Genomic DNA, 12,744 nt, shown 5'->3' on the forward strand with positions numbered 1-12,744 from the left:
TGTGAAAAAAAGAGAGAGAGAGAGAGAGAGAGAGAGAGAGAGAGAGAGAGAGAGAGACTAAGTAAAACAAAACTAAAAAAACAAGTTAGGAGCATTTCTACAACTCAGTTTTATTATTCAAAGCAGTAGACAAAAATACTTATGACAGGCTTCACTCCCAGCAGACACAAGAATCACTGGAAACATAAAATGCTTTTCAGTATTTGAGGAATAACGTCTAGAAATGTAAACATCAAATGCTGTATCTGAATACAGATCTGAACAGGATCAACAGTGCATGACACTTCTGAGTCAAAGCAAAACTCTGTGTACCAACATGATTGAAACGGACGTCTATGTCGTTGCCTCCACGCGCAAGACCTTCATGGATTCTGTGATCATGGAGCTGGTGTCACTCTGACCGTAGATGCCCACTAAAAACGCCTTATAGAGAAGAATATCAGCGTGTTCTGGGAAAAACAAAACAGAGATAATTCCTGATCTTTAAGCACTATTACCAGAATCTGTGGCATGCTGTCCATTACCACAGAAAACACACACACACACACTTTGTGGAAAAAAATTAAAATAAGAAAATTCAAGCTGCACGTTTCTGCTTAAAGGTGGGGTAAGCGATTTCTGGTAGCCAATGTTGACATTTGAAATCACCAAAACAAACTCCGCCCCATGCTAATGTCCGTCCTGTGCACTGAACTCTCTCTCCTCCTCATCATGAGTAGACACGCCCCTTACTGCTGATTGGCTACAAGTTTGTTTTGCTACTCGGCCCGAATCAGTTTTCTAAAGCATTTTTGAAAAATCACTTACCCCATAAACCTTTCAAAATGCCTCTTATATTTCCAGAATTTCCACTTCCTTCTAAGTCAAAATTATGTGGTAATCAGCAGCATTTTACAGATGCTGTCAGATTAACTTAAGGGTTAATTCACCCAAAAATTCTCTCATTAATTACTCACACTCATGTCATTCCAAAAGACCTTCGTTCATCTTCGGAACACAAATTATGACATTTTTGATAAAATCCGAGAGCTCTCAGACCCTGCATAAACAGCAACACAACTGAAACTTTCAAGGTCCAGAAAGGTAGTAAGGACATCGTTAAAATAGTCCATGTGACATCAGTGGTTCAACCTTAGTGTTATGAAGCTACAAGAATACTTTTAGTGCGCAAAGAAAAGAAAAATTATATTCCGTGAAGAGCAGAAACGCCGGCTCCTGCGTCAGCAGCACCACACGAATGCGTCGTGGTATTCTCGTGATCGCGCGTTGAAGACGGAAGAGAAGAAATTGTTGAATAAAGTTATTTTTGTTTTCTTTGCGCACTAAAAGTATTTTAGTAGCTTCATAACATTAAGGTTGACCCACTGATGTCACAAGGACTATTTTAACGATGTCCTTACTACCTTTCTGAGCCTTGAACATGTCAGTTGTGTTGCTGTCTATGAACGGTCAGAAAGCTCTCGGATTTCAACAAAAATTTTTATTCGTGTTTCGAAGATGAACAAAGGTTTTTATGGGTTTGGAACAACATGAGGGTAAGTAATTAATGACATCATTTTCATTTTTGGGTGAACTAACCCTTTAAATTGTTTTGAAATTGCAAAACAAATTAACAATATACACAACAGCAGCAAGCAAAAACAATTATCATGGTTTCTTATAATAAGGTCATCATCTGTTTGTATACCTTGACAGAGCAACACATATTCAGGCAAGTTTCTCAAGGCCGTCTGCACTACATCAAAGTTCCCGCTGCCCAGGCAGTACATGAAGGTTGGCAGGAATTCAGCAGCCATACTAGAGTTAGCAAAGATAATGGTGAGTGTATTTGTACATGACATTTCGATTTAATACACACTACATACTTGCCTGCAGGCACCTCACCTGGGGATGTTCTGGATGCACCGCAGGGCCAGACTGAACGCCATGTTGCGGAACACTTCTTCAGGGGAACTCATCAACCTCTGAAGATCATTCTGATAATACATGACAAGTTGGTTGTACTTGTTAAATCTTGCTAATTCCTGTCTATTGTGCAATTTTGTGTGCACTGTGCAATGTACTTACAACAAAATACTGAATGATTTCTGGATTTCTTTTGGATTTCTCATCCACTTCAGTCAACCCATCAAACACATCTAGAACAAAATAAGACAAACGTACAACATCACAATATATAAAAAAGTAACACTATTTTACAGTGCAACTAACCCTAAAACCAAACAATCCTAACCCTACAGTAAGTACAAGTTGTTACTTAATATTAGTCAGCACTTACATACATAATTACACTATAACAAGGACACCTTAAAGTGTAACCAAATATTACTATAAAAGCATTAACAGTAGTTGTTTTTACTTATAATAAATCCTAAATAATAAGCAGCATATAATGCTAAAGTTATAATTATAATAATAAAATAATGCATATAATTGAATACATGGAATTTTTTTAATAATTATAGAATTTAATCTCCAATATTATTTGTTTATATTGTATATATATATACACACATACACACTTGTATATATTTATTTGTATGTTTATATTGATATAATAATAATATCATTAGAATAATACTAAATCTATAATAAAATGTCTAAAAATATAACAATTTTAATAAACTGTTTAATACATAAAACGGAATAAATATAATTATATATATATATATATTTGATTATTTAATAATTCAGATTTTATTGGTTTTATAATAAATATTGAGAAGAAATACTTATTTGCAAAATTCAAATGCCTATAATTTACAATCCCCTACACCTCTCCCTTCTGTTTATTATTGCTTCCTTTTTTAATGTAATTTAAAAAAAAAAGTATTTTAGCTTCCAACATTAGTGTAAAACTATCAGCTCATTTTTAATTATAATGTAAAGTAAATTTGAATTTAATTTATTCTATGCCTTCTAATTCTAAGAATTCTTAAAAAAAAAATATGGAGAACATACATGATTTATTGTCGGCCTATTTTAAGCATAGTACAGTATATAAAGGAAACAGTCTGAAAACAGTTTTATTTCTATCACCCTCAATTGCTTCTCCTTTGGAGATCTTCTTCAGGCATTTAGTCATGTCAGCCGCAGTCAGCGGCATGGAAGCTGAGATGTTGACCAGAGGGAGGGAGCCGGAGGACGAATCCTCAGCTGGAATACAAAGAGTGAGAGACGAGCTCTGGTGACGATCATCTCACATGTAACTCTGTCTCTTGTGAGGTGAGGTGTTGGAGCTCCTACTGTCTCTGTCCTCAGCAGCGCTCTCAGAGGAACCAGACTTCACAGGCAAAGTCAGTCCAGCGAGCAAAGACTTGAGCTGCACCAGGTCCGGATTCTCAGTGGATAGTCCTCTGAGATTGAGAAAACACAGGGAAACTTTTTACACGAAAAGAAATAACTTACAAAAAGAAAGTAAATATAGCACTGAGGGCATTTGATAATGCAGAAATCAGAAAGCAAAAAAGGTCTTACTGTAGCACATGTGAGTGTTTCTGAAGGAAAGGCACAGCAGATGCTGCATCATGGGTTATGTACTTTTGGATGAACTGCACAAATTTGTTTATGATGGGCATACGGGATGATCTCTTGAAGTTCTGCAAGAACATTACATGAAAATGCTGAAAAAATGTTCCCACCAGTAGTTACATTATATCAAACACAAATATTAGTTTAGCAGATAAGCAACTGTGAGAGGTCTGCAATCGCGCTAAGAACATCTTTATCATCAAAATGTATGAATGTCACTATGTACTAAACCTTGTGTTTAAAAAAATGCGAGCAGTGTACATTGCTAGATTTGGTCTACTCTTTCTACCTGCAGTACTTTGATGAAGGACAGCAGACAGTCCTGCAGTGCCCTCTGGTGGTCAGAGTGGAAAACCAGTGGCTGCAGCAGCTCCAGCACAACCAGAACATCGCTGAAGAAGGTCAGATGGTTCTGCTGCCTGATCTCCCGCAGGTTCAGATGGATGCGACCATGCAGGAGCGCAGCGATCATGGGCAGGTGTCTGGAAAAACACAAAAAAACAGCTTTATTATGCATTCAGCACATACACTCTTAGACATCACGAAAATTAAAAGGGCCCTATTTACTTTCTTAATACATCATACCCAAAACGATGGAATAATTATGAAATAAAAAGTTCATTAACATTTTTATTTATTCTTGTGATTATTTATTCTGATTAGTAAATCTCCACATGCTTTTAAATTTAAAGGGATAGTTCACCCAAAAATGAAAATTCTGTCATTAATTACTTACCCTCATGTCGTTTCAAACCCGTAAGACCTTCGTTCATCTTCGGAACACAAATTAAGATATTTTTGATGGAATCTGAGAGCTGTCTGACCCTGCATAGACAGCAACGCAACTGAAATATTCCCAAATCCAGAAACGTAGCAAGGAGATCTGTAAAATAATCCATGTGACATCAGTGGTTCATCCGCAATTATACGAAGCTACGAGAATACTTTTTGTGCGCAAAAGAAAAAAAAACGACTTTATTCAACAATTCGTCTCCTCCGCATCACCCTGTAGCATCATTTTGGAGAGTATCACATACGTAAACAAGGTATGCTGTTCTGTGTCAGCTGCGTCACACGGATCTGTTTCCTCCGTTGTTGTGATTTGATCTGAACGGAAACAGCGTATCCGTGTGACGCAGCTGCCACAGAACAGCATACGTCCAGAGGATACTCTCCAAAATGGCGCTACAGGGTGACGCAGAGGAGACGAATTGTTGAATAAAGTCGCTTTTTTCTTTTTGCGCACAAAAAGTATTCTCGTAGCTTCGTATAATTGCGGTTGAACCACTGATGTCACATGGATTATTTTACAGATCTCCTTGCTACGTTTCTGGACTTCGGAACATTTCAGTTGTATTGCTGTGACAGAATTTTCATTTTTGGGTGAACTAACCCTTTAATACACAGAGCCGGAGATCACCGACAAGCTAAGATGAATCGCATTCGATTATGAACGCGATTTTGTGTAGCTTGTCAGTGAACTACAGCTCTGTGTATTAAATGCCGCTCCATCTGAAAGGACGTGATGGAGATTTACTACTAATCACAGAACCGGCTTTACTGACGAGATGCGCATGACAATCGCATGCGATTTATCGTGCAGCCCTAAACTGAATGGAAAATCCTTGTGTGATAAACCTGAGTAGAAGCACAGGGTGAGATACGGCCAGTTTCCTGCAGGCCAGACTGGCATCAGACGCACGGTTCTCAGCTGATTTGGAGTCTCCTGTGTCAGCTAGCAGAGTGAGGAGACGATGCACGAGAACATCCAGCTGAACATGCACATATACCCACAGACAACAAACAGCATTAATCTTTCAGGTGATGTTAACAGGAAGCTTGTGGACTGACGTGTCATAAACTGCAGCGGTTACCTTGCAGGTGCTGCCGTCTGCTGCCCCCTCACCGCTCAGGGTGGCCTCTGGTAGGCGGATGTGTTGGATGACCTCTGGGAAGTGCAGGTAGATCTGCAGCAGCAGCGTCTGACACCTCTTACTCATTATACTGGACATATGAACACAATAAATAAGAACCACTTAAACAGGCCAAAAAGCATTCACACACAACAGCTGAGAGTAAGTTATAGATGGTTACAGGAGAGGCTGCATGAGTAATATGTCAAGTACACTGAAGAGTACTTGATGCATAAGCATGAACATTTTTTTATCATCAAGAGTTTATGTTAAAATTTGCATGAATGTGTCAGGTCTTGTGAGCGGTCTTTTTGCGCACAAAAAGTATTCTCGTAGCTTCGTATAATTGCGGTTGAACCACTGATGTCACATGGATTATTTTACAGATCTCCTTGCTACGTTTCTGGACTTCGGAACATTTCAGTTGTATTGCTGTCTATGCAGGGTCAGACAGCTCTCAGATTCCATCAAAAATATCTTCATTTGTGTTCCGAAGATGAACGAAGGTCTTATGAGTTTGAAACGACATGAGGGTGAGTAATTAATGACAGAATTTTCATTTTTGGGTGAACTAACCCTTTAATACACAGAGCCGGAGATCACCGACAAGCTAAGATGAATCGCATTCGATTATGAACGCGATTTTGTGTAGCTTGTCAGTGAACTACAGCTCTGTGTATTAAATGCCGCTCCATCTGAAAGGACGTGATGGAGATTTACTACTAATCACAGAACCGGCTTTACTGACGAGATGCGCATGACAATCGCATGCGATTTATCGTGCAGCCCTAAACTGAATGGAAAATCCTTGTGTGATAAACCTGAGTAGAAGCACAGGGTGAGATACGGCCAGTTTCCTGCAGGCCAGACTGGCATCAGACGCACGGTTCTCAGCTGATTTGGAGTCTCCTGTGTCAGCTAGCAGAGTGAGGAGACGATGCACGAGAACATCCAGCTGAACATGCACATATACCCACAGACAACAAACAGCATTAATCTTTCAGGTGATGTTAACAGGAAGCTTGTGGACTGACGTGTCATAAACTGCAGCGGTTACCTTGCAGGTGCTGCCGTCTGCTGCCCCCTCACCGCTCAGGGTGGCCTCTGGTAGGCGGATGTGTTGGATGACCTCTGGGAAGTGCAGGTAGATCTGCAGCAGCAGCGTCTGACACCTCTTACTCATTATACTGGACATATGAACACAATAAATAAGAACCACTTAAACAGGCCAAAAAGCATTCACACACAACAGCTGAGAGTAAGTTATAGATGGTTACAGGAGAGGCTGCATGAGTAATATGTCAAGTACACTGAAGAGTACTTGATGCATAAGCATGAACATTTTTTTATCATCAAGAGTTTATGTTAAAATTTGCATGAATGTGTCAGGTCTTGTGAGCGGTTACCATTTATTTTCTGTTTTTCACCATTTTCTGTTATTTCACTGTTATTTCACCTCACTAGTTCACTTTAAATGGTCCTGTGTAATTAACATTAAGACATTAAATTGTAAAACTGTATGCAACACTATACTATTACACTATTAAGTAAAAACCATATTTAGCAATAAAATAATTAGAATAGATATTATATTATAATATATTACAAAAAATACATTATTATTACTATTATATTTTAGTTAAAAATATAATATTACCGTATTAATATTTGACAACTTGAAATATCTTATATAACATATAAACATAAAATATAACATTTTAATAACATTATTTGATAACTTTTAATTAATATAATATTTCTTAATTAAATCTGCAAAGTGCTGTTTAAAATACTCTTAGACTGAGAAAAGAATGTCAAGTAGCAGGAAACTTTCCCATTATACTTTTTATATTGTATATTAATAATAATTATTATTGGCCTAAACATTAAATACATAAGATGTACAATAAGAATAATGAATATTACATTTTTGGTAATTTTAACAATTATTGTAATTATTTATTGAAGAAATAGCAATAATATTTATTTATTTACTTTTTTTTTCTTTTTTACTTTAGCAACTATTTTATTTCAGAAATACTCAAAATGCTGTTTATAATAATACTTTTAGACTCAGAAAAAAATGGCATGTTACAGAAAGTCTTAATTGCTTTACGAATAATTATATATTGTATTAATAACAATTTTCATTGAGAACAATGTATTAAATAATTATGAATTATACAAATATTATTAATATGACATATTTTGAGCAATTTAAATAATAATGAATATTACATATTTTGAGCCATTTAAAGGTGCTGTATGTAAGTTTTTGACTGTACTAAAGCATAAAAATATCATAATATGTTGCAGATATTTAAGAAACATGCTAAGTTAACATACTTGTTTATCTGAAAAACAATGCTACAGTCAGTTATTCTCCTTTGAAAATGTGCGTTCCGGGCCGGAATGTCGGTCTCTGTTTTGGTTTGTGAAACCCGCCCACTGCCAGTTTACCCAATTGTATTTCCTCACCCCGGGTTGGCAGTTGGTGGAAAACACAGCGTATTTCATTTCATTCATCGTCAAGTGCACTCGTTCCTGTTGGTGTCGTCAATCTGGCAACCTGCATGTGCGTTAAGTCTGAGGAGGAGGGGCCGGGTGAAAAAAAAAAAAACCCTCTCCAATATTTTGAATTTGGACTGCAATACCTAGTTAAACCACTCGGTGTCAATCCTACATACAGCACTTAAAGAATAATTATAATTATTAATTAAAGAAAAAGCAAAATCGTTTTATCAACTTTCCAAAAGTATTTTGTCAACTACCCAGAAAGACTATGAAGATTAAAGTGAGAGAGATTAACATGGTCCAACTATAAAAACCAGCCAGTATCAATAACAGACTATATTACCAACAGAAGAACACACGGTCTTGTCTACTTGTCCAATAAAGCCAAGGCCTTCTTGCCAACAACTTTGTTGCTTAATTGTGGTTTATGCTTGCTAATCCGCTGTTGTGCTCACAAGCAACAGATACGGAGAGAACGCCAAACAAACACACGACCGTTTATCCCACCAAACACGCGCTTTACATGCCAGCATTACTCAAGCCCATTCTCGACCAGAAGACAGCTTAGCTAGACTTACAAATAGTGCATTTCTGGGAGTAATTTTTTTGTCTGACCTTGTCCAAAGTTTTTTCTCCCTCATTAAGGGGGTTTAATAACCAAAGGCAAATTCATGAAAGGAAGGGGGGCTGCCACCACAAAGAGCCCCGGTCTGATCTCTCTGACAGCCCCAGTCTGAGCTGCGACTCACAGCGGAAGCCAAAGGAAGAGCCGGAGCCTTAATCCTCGTGCATTCATTATACTACACTGAGCTCTCGAAGAAGAAGATCACAGCGCTCAACGACTTCAGCCGCTTCTCGTTTCACACCACAAGAACTAATTACAGCTCCTCCTGCTATTGTGCCTGATGTAGAGCATTTCTGCTGTAAGCACAGGACTGGCATGGTATCACTTACATTTATCAGCGTCTTTAAGGAGGAAGTTCAGTGATTTTGCTTTGTAATGGTGGAGAGTGTTTGCAACATGGTACAAACCCTGACCTCTGTCTGACACTGTTGTCCTTGCTGTTTTGGGGGGCTTTTGCATCCACTTTTCCCACAGATAGAACAGTACAGAAATTGTACTTCATGAAGGAAACAGCAGAGCTTTCAACGCAGCAAGAAAATACTGGTAGTTGTAGGCAAGATAAAGTTTCAGGCTTAAATTCTGATTCAAACTGAAATGCCACCTAAGAATCCTGAAAAAAAAAGGTATCACAGGTTCCAAAAAATATTAGGCAGCACAACTGTTTCCAACATTGATAATAAATCAGGATATTAGAAATGCAGCCTTGATGAGCATTAGAGACTTCTTTAAAGAACATACTGATCCCAAACTTTGTGTGCATGTCATATTGAAGATAAATCTTATTTAATTACATTCATTATAATTGTTTTAGTCATATATGTAAATGTGCCAACTTTCTCATGTGCTCTACTTTACTAAATTGTAATTTACAATTTCTTAAAATGTCTAAGTTAATAAAAACCATGAACAGAAAGCACACTTAAGGCTAAAATCATCTACAAATCAAAGTCTACATGTAAAGCAGTTTGAGTTGAAAACTATGGAGAAGAACAAAAACAAGAGGAAGATAGTGGGATCAAGAAACAACACCAACAAGACTTATACCTTTATTTCTACTATGAGCACCAAGATGCAATGTGTCTAAAGCATCTGCACTAACCAACCGCTAGATCATGACTCTGACTATTAAACAATTTTAACGAAAGTGGCAGCTCACTAGCCATATTATGAAAATAAATCATGTGCATAGAGTTCTTTGAGAGATTTTCTTAAAATTATGTAATTTAGATTTTTTTTTTGTCATGTACAGACTCAAAGAATGTACCTGTCTCCCCACTTCTTAACACAGCTGATGAGGTACTCTGAGACTTTCTTGACATTGCCCAGGTCTGAGTGGAGACAGCTGTGCAGGACAGGCAAGCGTGACTGGAGAAGAGAGCAGGAGACCTGGTCCAAAGCGCTCTTGGAGGTGGCTGAGTCACGGCAGCTCAGCTCTGACTCAGACAGGATGAGGTCCACCAGGCTTATGAGCTCCTCAGAAGACAGCTTCAACACAAACTGCTCAGTGCGCGTCTGCAGAGACACACAAAACAACCCCATCTTCTACACTTACGGCCAATATGTAACCCTGGACCAAAAAACTTAAAAAATTAAGATTAATACATAATCTTAAAGCTGAATAAATAAGCTTTCCATTGATGTATGATTTGTTAGGATAGGACAATAATATTCAATAATTTTGAATAATTTCAAACAATATTTGAAAATCTGGAATCTGAGGGTGCAAAAAAATCAAAATACTGAGAAAATCGCCTTTAAAGTTGTCCAAATTAAGTTCTTAGCAATACATATTACTAATCAAAAATTAAGTTTTTATATATTTACGGTAGGAAATTTACAAAATATCTTCATGGAACATGATCTTTACTTAATATCCTAATGATTTTTGGCATAAAAGAAAAATCAATAATTTAGACCCATACAATGTATTTTTGGCTATTGCTACAAATATACCCCAGCGACTTAAGACTGGTTTTGTGCTCCAGGGTCACATATACACTTACAAAAGCATTTTTGTGGCTAAACATTGGAGTTTTAGAGTTTTGGACCACTACAAATTGTGCTTGCATCTGGTTAGCAATATAACTAGTTATAACTAGTAGGGGCCTATTCTATAACAACATTACTTTATTCTTACAGCAGTCAATTTAGCTTGAAATGACTATTGTCTACTCTCTTGACTGTTTAGGCTACTGTACCTTTAAGACTTCCACATGTAAAGTACATCTGCAGGGTTCTCACACCTTTTGACTAATTAAATTCTACAACTTCTTCCATGACATAAGTCATTTATGCTTATTTCTAAAACCTGCATTCGCAAGAGCAACTTCTAGCCGATAAAATATTATAAGGATAAGCATAACCAGGATAAACTATATTCAAGACTGTGGGAACCTTGACCCCGTTTAAGACTGGCTAAATTATTTGCATGTGAAATAAGAAAATACAATCTAGCCAAGATGCTGAATAGGTGTAAATGCATTACAACATAGTGATGTTATATAAACTGTGATCAGACCTGGGGGGTTTTCTGATCTCGCCCCTGCCAAATGCGGGGAATGTGACTGCAGGCCCACAGGAAGTCTAGTGCTGAGGTTGGGTCCAGTCTGGAGATCAGATGAAACAGAGTTACACACACTGGAGATGTGAGAACAGAAAGAGGGGAATGTGTTTAATAAAGAGAGGAGCCAGTGACCTCTGGTCTCTGTGTTTGTTGAGCAGAGAGCTGATGCACTGATGTAAGGTGCTCCAGTTGGACTGGTGTGTGAGGAGGGCCAACAGGTATGGCCTGTAGGAGGGGGCCACACTCACACCACTTTTAGCCTGAGACAGACAACGACAAAGTTATTGCATAAAAACGCAATTAAATCCTTTCCGTTAAATCCTTCCAGAAGTCTTTCTCCCATTTTCACAACATTTGTTTTGAAGCTTGAATGTTGGAAAAGGGACAAGAGTGACATTTATGTACTTAGGAGTGAATGAATAAACTACTTCTGCCATAAAACAATGAAATGTTCAAAGTAATTGAATTAGCCTGTATTTTATGTTTAAGAAAACAAACGCAAACCATCAAAAATGGGGAATATTAACTGTACGCTTCATATTTTCTGATTTCTTTTATGTGCTGTGGCACCCTCACACATTTTATATATCAGTTAAAACCCGGAGCCACACCCTAATGATGATCAGTTAGGAGAAACTATTTTACCTTGTTTTGAGCAAAAAGCAGCTTCTGCTGAAGATCTGAGCAAACAGAGGTCACCTCAGGGTCAAGCAACTCCAGCCAGTCAACCAACAGCCCTGAACACGAGCCAGGCTTCTTTGACTCAGTGCTGCCAAGAAGAACACACACACCCATCATCAACCAAGAAAATACACAGGGTTTCCAGCAAATAAATAATACACTAATTAAAACAATGACTCCCAACTAGTGGCACATGCTGTACACCACTGTTCAAATGTTTTGGAGTCGGTAAGAGTTTTTGAAAGAAGTCTCATATGCTCACCAAGGCTTCATTTATTTCACAAAATTCAGTAAAAACGGTAATATTACGAAATATTATTACAATTTAAAGGGGTCCTATTATGCTTTTTCACTTTTTGAATTTTAGTCAGTGTGTAGTGTGTATGTTTGGGCATAAAAAAGATCTACAAAGTTACAAATCTCAAAGTTCACTCCAAAGGGAGATATTTCGTTTTTAAATAATCCCTCTTCAAGAACTACAACGAACAACTCGTTTGGACTACAGCGTTTGTTTTCCGGGTTGTGTGATATCACAAAGTGGTCCATTAGAATATCATTAAAAGAAATCCCGCCTACGGAAATTCGAATGGTTGGGGGGTGAGGAGGGGCGAGGTCGTGGTTAGAACGTTTGGTTGAGTGAGTGCATCAGACAAGATGACGACGAAGAAGAAGTGCTGCTGTAGAGTTAGTGCATCAGAGAAAACGAAGAAGGAGGAGCTGCTGTAGGGTCAAGTTCAGTTTGCGCCATGTCGAAGAAACGCTGTTTTTCCATAAATTGCTGACAGTACAATACTGGACAATGATGTAATCTGCAGAATTTACACTTCAATTATGAGACTACAGTGTTCCCCATACATTGAGTGCGGGTGTTTTTATATCACTGTATTTCTGAAGGAAACCGACTGTCTTCAGAAAAG

At 37.8% G+C, this 12,744-nt stretch overlaps 1 protein-coding gene across 1 annotated transcript in view; it reads right to left on the bottom strand.

Annotated features, from left to right (window-relative positions):
* Nucleotides 1-111: 111 nt before the first annotated feature.
* The window catches only part of LOC107703394 (integrator complex subunit 1-like), a 39,053-nt gene continuing 26,420 nt past the window's right edge, over nt 112-12,744 (bottom strand). Inside the window, exons 34-47 of the mRNA XM_016506006.1 lie at nt 11,792-11,915; nt 11,279-11,406; nt 11,102-11,189; nt 9,848-10,095; nt 6,502-6,631; nt 6,266-6,399; nt 3,821-4,013; nt 3,478-3,599; nt 3,247-3,356; nt 3,040-3,156; nt 2,068-2,138; nt 1,885-1,976; nt 1,688-1,797; nt 112-449 (exon numbers count right to left, since the gene is read on the bottom strand). Of these exons, the coding sequence (XP_016361492.1) occupies nt 334-449; nt 1,688-1,797; nt 1,885-1,976; nt 2,068-2,138; nt 3,040-3,156; nt 3,247-3,356; nt 3,478-3,599; nt 3,821-4,013; nt 6,266-6,399; nt 6,502-6,631; nt 9,848-10,095; nt 11,102-11,189; nt 11,279-11,406; nt 11,792-11,915 (1,783 nt within the window). The 3' untranslated portion in view covers nt 112-333. The remainder of the gene's footprint in view (nt 450-1,687; nt 1,798-1,884; nt 1,977-2,067; nt 2,139-3,039; nt 3,157-3,246; nt 3,357-3,477; nt 3,600-3,820; nt 4,014-6,265; nt 6,400-6,501; nt 6,632-9,847; nt 10,096-11,101; nt 11,190-11,278; nt 11,407-11,791; nt 11,916-12,744) is intronic.

This window comes from Sinocyclocheilus anshuiensis, unplaced genomic scaffold (genome assembly GCF_001515605.1).
Source record: "Sinocyclocheilus anshuiensis isolate Anshui unplaced genomic scaffold, SAMN03320099.WGS_v1.1 scaffold58, whole genome shotgun sequence".
Taxonomy (NCBI): domain Eukaryota; kingdom Metazoa; phylum Chordata; class Actinopteri; order Cypriniformes; family Cyprinidae; genus Sinocyclocheilus; species Sinocyclocheilus anshuiensis.